The following is a 14,815-nucleotide window of genomic DNA, read 5'->3' as shown; positions in this document are numbered from 1 at the left end:
TGCCTGGGGAGCTCATTTGAACGAATTCCAAACTCAAGGCCCTTGGACAGCCCAGGAAAAGAAGCATCACATCAATTTCCTGGAACTCAGAGCGATGTTTTATGCCCTCAAGCCCTTCCAACACCTTCTCTTTCCTCAAGTCCTCCTGCTGTGCACAGACAATCAGGTTGCGATGTACTACATCAACAAACAGGGTGGAACAGGCTCTCGTCTCTTGTGTCAGGAATCCCAGAAAATCTGGACTTGGGCCACAGCTCGCAACTTATTTCTGAAGGCAATCTACATCCAAGGAGAGCAGAATTCATTAGCGGACAAGCTCAGCAGAATTCTCCAACCTCACGAATGGACTCTCGATCCTCCAACCCTACAGTCCATCTTCAATCAATGGGGCACTCCTCAAGTGGACCTCTTTGCAGCTCCTCACAATCATCAACTGCCCCAATTCTGCTCCAGACTATACTCCTCACCGTCTGGCAGCGGATGCATTTCTTCTGGATTGGTCCAATCGATTCCTGTATGCTTTTCCTTCTCTGCCGCTCATACTGCGGACCTTGTTCAAACTCAGGAAGGAACGAGCCACCATGATTCTGATTGCTCCACAGTGGCCCAGACAACATTGGTTCTCCCTTCTCCTTCAACTCAGTACCAGAGAGCCTTTTCTACTTCCACTGTTTCCTTCTCTGCTTACGCAGCATCAGGAGACCCTTCTGCATCCCAACCTCCAGTCTCTACACCTGACAGCTTGGTATCTCTCGGGCTGACTTCACACAACTCTCTTCTATCTCAGCCCGTTCGTTCTATTCTAGATGCTTCCAGGAAGCTCGCCACTCTGCAGTGTTACCATCAGAAGTGGACAAGGTTTTCTTCTTGGTGTCTTCTTCATCATCATGATCCCATGTCCCTTCCAGTGGAGACCTTGTTGGATTATCTACTTTCTCTGTCTAACTCTGGCCTCAAATCTACCTCCATCAGAGTCCATCTCAGTGCTATTGCTGCTTTTCATGAGCCAGTCCATGGGAAACTCCTTTCAGCTCATCCCCTGGTCTCCAGATTCATGCGAGGTCTTTTCAATGTTAAACCACCTCTTAAAGCACCTCCTGTGATCTGGAATCTTAATGTGGTTCTCTCCGCTTTGATGAAGCCTCCATTTGAACCTTTGGCGACTGCCACTTTCAAGTTTCTCACTTGGAAGGTACTTTTCCTTATTGCTCTTACCTCTGTCAGGAGGGTCAGTGAGCTCCATGCACTAGTTTCTGATCCACCTTTCACAGTCTTTCATCATGATAAGGTGGTTCTACGTACACATCCAAAGTTTCTTCCTAAGGTTGTTTCTGAATTCCATCTCAACCAATCTATTGTTCTGCCTGTCTTCTTCCCGAAACCTCACTCTCATTCTGGAGAACAAGCCCTTCATACTTTGGACTGTAAGCGGGCTTTAGCTTACTATTTGGATCGTACTAAGCCCCACAGATCATCGCCACAACTCTTTTTGTCCTTTGATCCTAATAAATTGGGTCATCCTGTTTCTAAGCGTACGCTGTCGAATTGGTTGGCAGCGTGCATTTCTTTCTGCTCTGCTCAGTCCGGACTGACACTGGAAGGTTCTGTCACGGCCCATAGAGTTAGAGCTATGGCAGCATCTGTAGCTTTCCTCCGTTCTACGCCTATTGAGGAAATCTGCAAGGCTGCCACTTGGTCCTCAGTTCATACTTTTACATCACATTATTGTCTGGATGCATTTTCCAGATGGGATGGTCACTTCGGCCAATCTGTTTTGCAAAATTTGTTTTCCTAATGGCCAACCTTCCCTCCATCCCTCTTTTTAGTTAGCTTGGAGGTCACTCATCAGTCAAGAATATGCTGCCTGCTTGTCCTGGGATAAAGCACAGTTACTTACCGTAACAGGTGTTATCCAGGGACAGCAGGCAGATATTCTTGCATCCCATCCACCTCCCCGGGTTGGCTTCTTAGCTGGCTTATCATAACTGGGGACCGCGCGCCTGTGTCGGGCGGGAAGGCACTCGCGCATGCGCGGTGCGGCATCTAGAACTTTCCAAGTTCTTAGAGTGCAATCACTCTAAAAGTGTCCGTACCGGGGCTCCGTCGGTGCCGTCACCCATCAGTCAAGAATATCTGCCTGCTGTCCCTGGATAACACCTGTTACGGTAAGTAACTGTGCTTTCTAGTCTCATCTGGGATGAGCTCATCTGACGCTGTTCTTCTGCTCTTTTCACAATCTTTTGGGATCCCTTCTTCATGGCAGTGTTTCCAACAAAATATGGTATTCATCATCAAGATGCTTTATCAACCGCCATATCTTTTTCAGCTTATCCAATTCATGGCTTAAAATCACTTTAGTCAGACTTCACCTCACGGTTTTCCATGTTTATTTTACTGTTCAAGTTCTGACTATTCATCTTTTAGTTGACAGTTTATGAAAGCACTCGTCAACATAAACCCATTTCTCAAACCTCCTCTACTGGTTTGGAATCTTACTGTGATTCTCTCCAGTCTGCTACAGCCTCCATTTCAAACAGTGGCCTATGTTCTTCTTAACTTCCTCTCATAGGAAGTGGAATTTTCTTTTTATCTCCACCACTTCTGTGACCATTTCACACCTTGGTGTCGGACACACCGGGCTGCAATTCAGAGATCCTTAAACAACTCGTGGGATCCAGGTTTTAGTTGCTTTCTTGCATTTCACTTACATTGCTGATATCTGCAAAGCAACTACTTGGTCCTCAGTTCACACGTTCATCGCTTCTATTATCCCAGGACAAGCAGGCAGCATATTCTTTACGCATGGGTGACGTCACCGACGGAGCCCTCGGTATGGACCTTTTTAACTAGAAAGTTCTAGTTGGCCGCACCGCGCGTGCCTTCCCGCCCGACGGAGGAGTGCGTGGTCCCCAGTTTCTTCGTTTCCGCGGAGCGAAGAAGACGTGTGTTTTTTCAACTCCGTTGAAATTCTCTTTTTGCCTTCCCGCTCGCGTTCTTTTTTCTTTTTATTCACCTTCGGGTGCTTTTTTCTTTCAATTTACAAAAAAAAAAAAATTTTCTTTTTGCTTTATTTTTTCGTTCCTGCCCCGGCGGGGCCTGTTGTCACGATCCAGGCCTCGGGGTTCGATTTTGCGGAGGCCGTGTTCCCATTCATGCCCCCGCAGCCCGGTTTTAAGAAGTGCCAACGGTGTGCACGCCCGATCTCCCTCATTGACCCACACAATTGGTGTTTACAGTGCTTGGGACCGGAGCATCGGGCGGACTCCTGCACCCGCTGTGCCACTCTTAAGAAACGCACTCTGAAGAATCGTCAAATCCAACAAAATCTACTTTTCGGCACCGGCCCGACTATGGACTCGACTTCTTCACCTGCGGCACCGTCAAAATCGGCACCGACCACTTCGACACCGCCTGAAACGACATCGGCGCCACTGGCGCCAGGTAAGCCGGCTAAGAAGCCTTCCACCCTTGAGCGCCCTCCCACCTCGGTGGCGACACCAGTCCTTTCGGCTCCACGCCGACCCAAAAAACGCTCCGCCCCGATATCGGTGAGTGCCTCGTCATCGGCCTCCTCATCGCCGGGGCGTAGAGCGGCACCCATGGAACCAAAGCAGAAAAAAGTGGTTCCGGTGCCACCCCTGGATGACCGCATTGCTGCCATCCTCCAGGATAAGTTGCAGGAACAACTCCAACAGCAACTTAAGCAGCTCTTGCCCTCTATCTTGGCACCGCTGCTTTCGGTACCAGACCGGCCCGAGCCCCGCACCGTCCAACCGGTATCCACTCCATTGGTACCTATGGACTCCTCCAAGCCCATTCTCTCGGCATCACATCTCCATACCCATGCCGAGACTATCGCCTTGACGACGACCGATCCTCCTCGGGACCGAGCAGGGCACCGGTCTTCCCGCGACCCTGACCGGCACCGTTCTTCCCGGGACCGAGACAGACACAGGTCTTCATCCCCCGGTACCGTCTCAGTACGCTCAGGCAAGTCTCTGTCTAAAACTCACCATACCGAGCCTTCCACTCCGGTCTCTCGACACGCGCACACCGACGTCAGAGACCCGGACCTATGGGAAGAATCCCCTCCCGGTACCGAGGAGGATGCATCGTCGTCAGACGAAGAACCTTCGGCCCCCGATACCACATCTAAACCTGAACAATCTTCCTTTTCTAAATTCCTCAGGGAGTTGTCGGGGGCCTTATCTTTGCCTCTGGAATCTGACTCTAAGAAGTCACAAGCTTTCCTGGAGGCATTGGATTTCGATCAACCTCCCAAAGAGTTCCTAAAGTTGCCCGTGCATGACATCCTACGGGAAACTTTTTATAAAAATTGGGAGAACCCACTGACTGTCCCTGGGGCCCCCCGTAAACTGGATAGCCTCTACAGGGTTATACCAATCCCGGGATTTGATAAACCCCAGCTGCCTCATGAATCTCTCCTGGTGGAGTCCACCTTAAAAAAGTCTCAGGGCGCGAGTATTTATGCCTCTACCCCTCCTGGCAGAGAAGGCAAAACAATGGACAAGTTTGGCAAGCGACTTTACCAGAATGCCATGCTTGCCAACAGAGCTAACAACTACTCATTCCATTTCTCATTCTATCTGAAACATCTGGTCATGCAACTCTCTGCCATGCAGAAGTACTTGCCGGAACACAAGGTTCCATTATTCCAGCAGCATATCTCCAGCCTGCTCCAACTGAGAAAATTTATGGTGCGCTCTATCTATGATTCTTTTGAGCTCACCTCCCGTGCATCTGCCATCGCCGTGGCTATGCGCCGTCTGGCCTGGCTCAGGGTCTCTGATTTGGACGTCAACCATCAAGACCGACTAGCCAACGCCCCATGTCTTGGAGATGAATTATTCGGAGAGTCCCTGGATACCACCACGCAGAAACTCTCAGCCCATGAGACTAGATGGGACACTCTCATAAAACCTAAGAAAAAGGCTCCACCTGCTCGTCCTTACAGACCACAGGCCTCATATCAGCGCAGGTTCTCCGCTAGGCCGCTCAACCCACCTTCACAGCAACCTAGGCGGGCCCGTCAACACCAGCACACCCAGGCTCGTGCCCAGTCTAATCAACCGGCCAAGCCTCTTCCTCCTGCCAAACCATCTCAGCCCTTTTGACTCCTCTCTCCAGGGCTTAGCCAGTCTTCCACCCTCATTGCCTCATCCTCAGCCAATCGGAGGCAGGCTCCACATCTTCCTCAGCCGTTGGGAGGTCATCACATCGGACCAGTGGGTCCTCAACATCATCCGCCACGGCTACTCTCTCAACTTCCAGACTCTTCCACCAGACAATCCTCCCGTAGAGTCTGCTTCTCATTTAACTCAAACCCCCCTCCTCCTGAGGGAGGTCCAATCCCTCCTTCTTCTCAATGCCATCGAAGAAGTGCCTCCGGAACAAAGAGGCCGGGGATTCTACTCCCGTTACTTCCTAGTTCCAAAGAAGACAGGAGACCTCCGTCCCATTCTCGATCTCAGGGACCTCAACAAGTGTCTAGTCAGGGAAAAATTCAAAATGCTCTCCCTTGCCACGCTTTACCCTCTTCTCTCTCAACACGACTGGCTATGTTCCCTGGACCTCAAAGAGGCCTACACTCACATCCCAATCAATCCAACTTCACGTCGCTACCTGCGATTCCAGGTACATCACCGCCATTATCAGTACAAAGTGCTACCTTTTGGCCTCGCTTCATCACCCAGGGTGTTCACCAAATGCCTCATTGTGGTGGCGGCCTTTCTCAGGTCTCACAACCTCCAGGTGTTCCCCTACTTGGACGATTGGTTAGTGAAAGCACCTACGTCTCCACTTGCGCTACAAGCCACTCATCATACCATCTCTCTCCTCCATCTTCTGGGGTTCGAGATCAACTACCCCAAGTCGCATCTGCTTCCCACACAGAGCCTTCAGTTCATTGGAGCAGTTCTCGACACCACACTAATGAGGGCGTTCCTCCCCTCCGACCGTCAACGGACTCTGCTCCACCTTTGTCGTCAGGTGCTCCTTCATCACTCCATTTCTGCCAGACAGATGATGGTCCTCCTGGGCCACATGGCCTCGACGGTGCATGTGCTTCCCCTAGCACGACTCCACCTCAGGACACCTCAATGGACTCTGGCCAACCAGTGGTCACAGACCTCGAATCTTCTTTCTCATCCCATCTCTGTGACATCGTCTCTTCAGCGATCTCTACAATGGTGGTTGAACTCCTCAAATCTTTCCAGGGGCCTCCTTTTTCATCTGCCCCCTCATTCCATGATCATCACCACGGATGCCTCCCCTTATGCATGGGGAGCTCACCTGGGAGATCTACGCACCCAAGGTCTTTGGACCCCGCAGGAGCGTCTACATCACATCAATTTCCTAGAACTGAGAGCCATGTTCTACGCTCTCAAGGCCTTCCAGCACCTTCTCTGCCCTCAGGTTCTTCTCCTATGCACAGACAATCAAGTCGCCATGTACTACATAAACAAGCAGGGCGGCACCGGGTCTCGCCTCCTTTGTCTGGAGGCTCTCCGCATTTGGACCTGGGCCACGGCCCGCAGTCTCTTCCTCAAGGCTGTCTATATCCAGGGCGAACAGAACTCCCTGGCCGACAATCTCAGCCTTATCCTTCAACCTCACGAATGGACTTTGGATCCTCCCACGCTCCTCTCCATCTTTGCTCGCTGGGGCACTCCACAGGTGGACCTATTTGCAGCTCCTCACAACCATCAGCTGCCCCAGTTCTGCTCCAGACTCTTCTCTCCTCACCGTCTGGCCCCGGATGCATTCCTGCTCGACTGGACGGATCGGTTCCTCTATGCCTTTCCTCCACTACCTCTGATGTTGCGGACTTTATCCAAACTCCGCAGGGACAGGGCCACCATGATCCTCATCGCTCCTCGGTGGCCTCGCCAACACTGGTTTCCTCTCCTGCTTCAGCTCAGCATCAGGGAACCCATTCCTCTTCCTGTGTTTCCTACTCTACTTACGCAACAACGTCAGTCTCTGCTGCATCCCAATCTGTCTTCGCTCCACCTGACAGCTTGGTTTCTCTCGGGCTGACCTCTCCAGGAAATCTGTCTCAGCCTGTCCGTCTCATTTTGGACGCCTCCAGGAAACCGGCCACCCTCCAATGTTACCATCAGAAGTGGACCAGGTTCTCCTCTTGGTGCCTCCGTCATCATCACAACCCCACCTCTTTAGCGGTGGAAACTGTACTGGACTACTTGCTCTCCCTGTCCAACGCAGGCCTCAAATCTACCTCAATCAGAGTCCATCTCAGTGCCATCCCGGCATTTCATGAGCCTATACTAGGAAAACCTCTCACGGCTCACCCTCTGGTTTCACGATTTATGAGGGGCCTCTTCAATGTCAAACCACCTCTGAAGCCTCCTCCGGTCGTCTGGGACCTGAATGTGGTTTTATCAGCCCTCATGAAACCTCCTTTTGAGCCTCTTGCCACAACTTCGCTCAAACTTCTGACATGGAAGGTGCTTTTCCTCATTGCCATCACCTCTGCCAGGAGGGTTAGTGAGCTGCATGCACTGGTCGCCGATCCACCGTTCACTGTTTTTCACCATGACAAGGTGGTTCTGCGTACCCATCCTAAGTTCCTTCCCAAGGTGGTTTCGGCTTTTCACCTCAACCAGTCTATTGTGTTGCCTGTTTTTTTCCCGAAACCTCATTCACATCCCGGGGAACAGGCATTGCACAGTCTTGATTGCAAGCGTGCCCTGGCTTACTATCTTGATCGTACAAGGGCTCACCGCTTGTCCCCTCAGCTCTTCCTGACCTTCGATCCTAATCGTCTGGGTCGACCGGTCTCTAAACGGACGCTATCCAACTGGCTTGCAGCTTGCATCGCGTTCTGTTATGCTCGGGCCGGTCTGTCACTGGACGGTGCTGTCACTGCCCACAGGGTGAGAGCTATGGCCGCTTCTGTGGCTTTCCTCCGTTCCACACCCATTGAGGAAATCTGCAAGGCGGCCACCTGGTCCTCAGTTCACACATTCACTACTCACTACTGTCTGGATGCTTTCTCCAGACGGGATGGGCACTTTGGCCAATCTGTACTTCAGAATTTATTTTCCTGATGGCCAACCATCCCCCCTCCCTCTTTGTTAGCTTGGAGGTCACCCATGCGTAAAGAATATGCTGCCTGCTTGTCCTGGGATAAAGCACAGTTACTTACCGTAACAGGTGTTATCCAGAGACAGCAGGCAGATATTCTTACGTCCCACCCTCCTCCCCGGGTTGGCTTCTTAGCTGGCTTATCCTAACTGGGGACCACGCACTCCTCCGTCGGGCGGGAAGGCACTCGCGCACGCGCGGTGCGGCCAACTAGAACTTTCTAGTTAAAAAGGTCCGTACCGAGGGCTCCGTCGGTGATGTCACCCATGCGTAAAGAATATCTGCCTGCTGTCCCTGGATAACACCTGTTACGGTAAGTAACTGTGCTTTCTCTGGAATTCTTTTCAGATGCAAAGGTTACTTCAGTCAAGTAGTATTACAATTTTTATTCTCTTAATTTTGCCAACTCTCCCTCCATCCCATTTCAGGAAGCTAAAGAGTTCCATATGTGAGAATATGCTGCCTGCTTGTCCTAGGCTAAAGCACAGTTGCTCTACTGTAACAGGTGTTATCCAGGGACAGCAGGCAGATATTCTCACATCCCATCCACCTTCCCTGGTTGCCGCCTTAGCTTGCTTATGAAATTGAGAGGCTCATGCTGGCGTTTGGTGAGAAGGCACTCACGCATGCGTGGTGCAGGCAGTCGCAAAGTTTTTCAACTTAGTGACAGTTCACTTGTCAAACTGTCCGTACTGGGCTCCGTGGATGACGTCACCCATATGTGAGAATATCTCTCTGCTGTCCCCGGATAACACCTGTTACGGTAAGTAACTGTGCTTTATAAGTTAACAAATAAAGTTTATAGAAAGCTGTTGCACAGCTGATAAATACTCCATGGGCGTAATAACATAGCTATAGCTATCAGTTGACTGCTGCATTCATCCCCAGCTCATAGGGAACAGATCGGAGAAAGTTATCATGCCACTGTACCGGGCCATGGTACGCCCTCACCTGGAATACTGCGTCCAACACTGGTTGCCGTACATGATGAAGGACCAGGTACTACTCAAAAGGGTCCAGAGAAGAGCTACTAAAATGATTAAGGGGCTGGAGGAGTTGCCGTACAGTGAGAGATTTGAGAAACTGGGCCTCTTCTCCCTTGAAAAGAGGTGATTGAGAAGGGGACATAATTGAAACATTCAAGATAATGAAGGGAATAGACTTAGTAGATAAAGACAAGTTGTTCACTCTCTCCAAGGTAGAGAGAACGAGAGAACACTCTCTAAAGTTAAAAGGGGATAGATTCCGTACAAACGTAAGGAAGTTCTTCACCCAAAGAGTGGTAGAAAACTGGAACGCTCTTCCGGAGGCTGTTATAGGAGAAAATACCCTCCAGGGATTCAAGACAAAGTTAGACAAGTTCCTGCTGAACCAGAATGTATGCAGATAGGGCTAGTCTCAGTTAAGGCACTGGTCTTTGACATGGTGGCCATTGCATGAGCGGACTGCTGGGCACGATGGACCACTGGTCTGACCCAGCAGCGGCAATTCTTATGTTCTAAGTCATAAGAATAGCCAGAAAAGGTCAGACCAGTTGTCCATCCAGACCAGTATTCTGTTTCCACAGTAGCCAATCTAGATCACAACTAGCTGGCAAAAACCCATGCTACCGATCCCAGGGCAAGCTGCTGTCTCAATAGCAGACTGGCTTTTTTTTCCAGGAACTTGTCCAAACCTTTTCTAAAACCATTAATCACTGTTAACCAAATCAAATACAAAAGCGTTAGAAGAAGAATGTTCTCAGTGATGGCTCCAAGGTGGTGGAACTTCCTTCTGAAGGAATTAAAACTAGAACACTGGAAAGTTCAAGAAAGGGATAAAGATCATCCTCTTCACAGACTACTTTAACTGATAAAGCAACATAGAGGAGATAGCTGGTTGGTCCCCATTAAGAACACAACTTAAAACACAATACAGGTAGTATGTGTGCAAATAAGTAGGATTTAGTATGAACATAGTACACGATGTATACTAAATCTTAGTGGACAGAGAGAGAGAAAATTAAATGGAAGTAAGACATAGAAGTGGACGTAGAAATCAATGCCTGAGATGGGGGAGAGGAGAAGTATGGTCAGGAGACCCAGGAAAGGAAGTTGAGAAGACCAAGGACAGCAGAAACTAGAGGCTGATACCAACATGATTAGAAAAATGAAATTGGCAGACAACAAAGGTAAAAAAATATTTTTTCAATTTGGTGATTTGAGTATATTGATAGTTGGAATTCAAATTGCTAATTTTTTTTTTTATTCAATTATTATTTATTAAGTTTTATATTCTGTCCTCCCCAGAAGCCCAGAATGGGTTACAAAAATACATACACGGTAGATTACATAAACAGTGGTATAAGGGACATCTTACAACAAGCAAACACTAGACCAATGTATGTCAAACTGTGTGCTTCCAGGATTTAGAAAAGGTTTTAGCTTCAATTCTTAATCATCTCTATGGTCTTTTTAGCAGAGGTACATGTGCTCTGATTTTGCAACTAGATTTTAGTAGGGCTTTCGATCTAACAGGCTCTAGGTGACTTGAAAAGGGCAAGAGGGCAATCTATTGTATATCTTAGGGCACAGTATGACGTTGTAGGTGCATGATTCTGTTTCGTCTGGTCGTTACCATTGTTGACTGAGCCCTCTGTGGTTTCTTGTAGGATGATGAGCATATGGCAGTGCAGGAGATGCAGTTAGAAGAGGCCACAGTCTTTTAGGTTTTCCTTTATGATGATATCTGTGACAGCATCAAAAACAAACTTGACGTTTTCAGTGTCTGTCGCACAGGTCATGTGTGAGTAGATCTCTTTCACATCTCTCCTCATATTTAGCTCCAGGAATTGCACTTTGATATAGTTTCCAGCATCCTCATAAGTGTTGGGTCCTGTGTGAAGCACAAAATCACAAGGTGCACAGTGAAGATATGCAAGACAGGTTTTAGGAAAGTACTTTGGGGAAGCCCAGGACCGGTGCAAGGGCATTAGGTCCCCTAGGTGAACTTTCATCATTGTGTCCCTTTTATTAATTTCATGCTACTAGGCCCCATCCTTCTGTCCCACCTTCCAGAATGATCCTGGGCCCTTAACAGTGAAAAGCTTACCTGCAGTAATTCATTCATGTGCTCTCATTAGAAGACCTGAACCACAAGTCTGATAAGTGATCTTTTGATTTTGTTATAATTGTAATCTGGTTACAGGGTTTGCTGCCTGATATCTATTCTCTGAATTCTTAATTACTTAGTTAAACTGTGCTAATTCTATATCTGTATTGTGGTGTACACTTCTCCCTCCATATTCACTGTGATAGGGGATTAACAGACCCGCAAATACAGAAAAACCGCAAATAACCTTTTTATGTTATTCGCTGTTTTCTATTAAAAACCATCGTGAATATGATGAAACCGCAAATAACATGGTGGGAGACCCTGCCTGTTCCTGACAGAGAGGCAAAACACAGTGAAGGAAGTGCTGGGAATTGGCGATTTTCTCTATAAACGTTTGGAATCAGCGATTTCTCTATGCAAGCCGATGTAATTTGGGGGGAGGAGCCAGCAAACTAGAAACCACGAATATGGACAGAGAAGTGTACTGCTTTGTTTTCAAACCTAGACATCTTCCTGAAAAACCAACAAAAAAAGAGCTCTCTTCCTTTCTGGCTAACTAATACAAGAGGAGATAGCCTTTAAACACCGCCTCTAGCCCTTCCATACTAAATCTAGTCTTTTGTGCTGCTAATTTTCTAAACTTTCCTAACTTGGTTTCTTGAACTGTAGATGCATACCGGGATCCTTTAAAAATAATCTCCCCACATCTCAATTTTTTTGGTATCGCCGGATCTGCCAAACTACAGAGGAATGCGGGAAGCAAGCGGAGAAATTGAAATATGAGTGGGGTTATCCGAAGTCCGCAGTTATGTCAGTTTATAAGAGAGCCAGGTATAGTGCTCGGGAACAACTGTTGCATTATCAGCCTAAGAAAGAAATGGATACTCTTATCCCCTGCATATTGAAGTTTTCTACTGCAGCTCGGCGCTTGGGCAGAAAGATTAAGGAATTGTGGCCCATGCTACAGACTAAACCAGGTCTCCAAACATTGGACTGTAAAGTTGCTTTTTCAAGAGCTTGCAATCAAAATGATGTTTTGTGCAGGGCGGATGTGTGGTTGAGTCCTATGGGTGGTGAGGTGGGACATTTTCGGTGTGGAAAGTGTGCAGCATGTGAAAATGTGATGGAGGGACCTTTTTACAAATTCCAGGCAAACAATGCATTAATTTGCAAGCTTATACCACCTGTGAGACAGTAGGGGTGGTGTATGTCTTATTGTGCTCTTGTGACCTGGCGTACATTGGTCACATTGCCAGGCAATTTAAAATTAGCATTTTCCAACACCGCTCTAACATCCATCATGAGAAAGAAATTGATGTGCTGAGTATGCATTGTGTTTCCACAACAGCAGGGACAATGTATCAGCCAGAGTCAGAAAAAACGTTAAATAGCAAGATAAAGACTGACTCACTCAGTAAAGCCAACATATGAGAAGGACAAGCACTACTGTCTCAAAGCTCAGAGACTTGTAACTCTGAAGAGGGGAAGATAATCCTCTCTTAGGAAAAGAGTTTTGCATCCAATCATGGCTAGAAATGCAGAGCTTGAACTACTATCATTTTTTGATTGGCTTAACAAATGCGATTCGAATCTTCAGTTTACCATGACCAGAGACTGTTATCAGGTTGCTTTTCTGGATATCACTGTTGTTCTACATCAGGGTACTTTTCAGACATCCATCTATCGTAAACCCACGGACAGAAATAATTTACTCCAGTACGACAGTTTCCATCCTAAGCACTTAAGAGACAACATTCCCACTGGACAGTTCTTGCGTCTCAGGAGATTATGTTCGTCAGTGGAAGAATATGTGTACAGGGCTGAAGAGGTCAGGAACAGATTTTTACAGAAGGGTTATCCACCAACAGTTCTTAAGAAGGCCTACAAGAGAGGCTTGTACGCCAATCGCTCTTTACTGTTACAGTCACATCCTGCTCCTTCATCACGTCCTCTGGTGTGTGTTTTACCATATTCCATTCATGCGTTCCACATCAAGAAGATCATCAAAAGCCACTGGCCCATTTTGCAGTTCCATGAGGCCTTTCATGAGATTCCCATGTTTGCGTTCTCTAAAGCCACGAATCTTAAACAGAGATTGACCCACTCTCAATTTTTGAGTCAACCCTCTCAGCTATCTCCTCTGGGACATCATTCTCCGTGTGGACATTGCAAGGTATGTTTGTTCAGCGTATCAATACATCAAATGTCACTTCCTCCTCAGTTGAAGTACACTCATTTCAGCACTAACTGTAACTCACATCATGTAGTGTATGCAATTTCGTGCCCGTGTCAATTGGTGTATGTTGGATGTACTACACGTCAATTAAAACTACGGATTGGGGAGCACATGAGTCGCATTCGAACAGGGGTGCAGGAGGCCCCCCTGGTTCAACACTGGCAACAAGCACACCATGCATTGGAAGATCTGACTTTCACAGTTTTGGACAGTATAGAGTGCCCCAGGGGTGGTGACATCGCTCGACATTTGTGGAGGAGAGAACAGAAATGGATCTTTAATCTGAACACTCTGCATCCACACGGCCTCAATGGCGAAATTGAATGGGCTGCTTTTCTTTGACAACACCTGGTCGTGTTGTACGTTTGACAGTACTTTTTTATGCATCAGCTGTGAATCGATGACGTCATCACATCCGTGCGCACGGGGCACCCCTCCCCCTCCTGCTTTTAAATATCGGAGCGGGAGGCGGCGTTCCTTGTTGCACAGAATTTTTCTATTGTTTGACCGGTATGTATGATTTATGTGCCTTTCATGCGTTTCAGCTGCTAATTTTTATGAAATCTGCACAGGTTCAGTAGCTTTTTGAGTGTCTGCGTCTGTATCTGTAGCATTTCATTTTGTTTTTGGTTTTTGTATTTCAGACCGCAGTTTGAACACCTTTATTAGTGTGATTCTTTTGCAAGCATTTTGTGTGTGTGGCGGGGTCTCCTGAAGCAGATGCCGAAACGGGGCCGCGTCGGGACCCTGAATATAGCTTTATGCTTACAAGATAAGTTCACTTTCTGTACAACCTGAATGCAATCTCCTATTGTAATTTTTTTCAAAAAAACGAATCAACTTATATATTAGCATTGAAAGCATTACAAACAGTTGCCTTCTTGAGTTGGACTTGCCCTTACTGCATTTCTAGCCATGATTGGATGCAAAACTCTTTTCCTAAGAGAGGATTATCTTCCCCTCTTCAGAGTTACAAGTCTCTGAGCTTTGAGACAGTAGTGCTTGTCCTTCTCATATGTTGGCTTTACTGAGTGAGTCAGTCTTTATCTTGCTATTTAGCGAGTATGCATTGTGTGGCAAAAACCCACTCTTTTGTTAAGGAGTTTTGGTGTTGTGTGCTGCAACATATTCCTACCACGGATCGGAGAGGGAATGTGAAACTCACCCTCTACCAACATGAACAGTGGTGGATCAATTATCTGAACACTTTGGCCCACTGGGCTGAATCAGCACATAGAGTGTTGTGCATTCTTCTCATGCAATTTTTGATTTTGGTTGGTTTATTTTTCAGACAATTCTGTGTTGTAAGTAAGCTCTCCTGGGATTGGTTCCTGCCTACGCAATGCTGGAAGCCTCCCA

General features: G+C 47.6%; 1 protein-coding gene across 1 annotated transcript in view; it reads right to left on the bottom strand.

Annotated features, from left to right (window-relative positions):
• Positions 1-10,455: 10,455 nt before the first annotated feature.
• GNAT1 (G protein subunit alpha transducin 1) overlaps positions 10,456-14,815 on the bottom strand; it is a 49,004-nt gene continuing 44,644 nt past the window's right edge. The window contains exon 8 of the mRNA XM_033926339.1: positions 10,456-11,001. Within this exon, the coding sequence (XP_033782230.1) occupies positions 10,811-11,001 (191 nt within the window). The 3' untranslated portion in view covers positions 10,456-10,810. The remainder of the gene's footprint in view (positions 11,002-14,815) is intronic.

Source organism: Geotrypetes seraphini, chromosome 17 (assembly GCF_902459505.1).
Source record: "Geotrypetes seraphini chromosome 17, aGeoSer1.1, whole genome shotgun sequence".
Lineage (NCBI taxonomy): Eukaryota > Metazoa > Chordata > Amphibia > Gymnophiona > Dermophiidae > Geotrypetes > Geotrypetes seraphini.
This window is presented reverse-complemented; position numbering and strand designations above follow the sequence as displayed.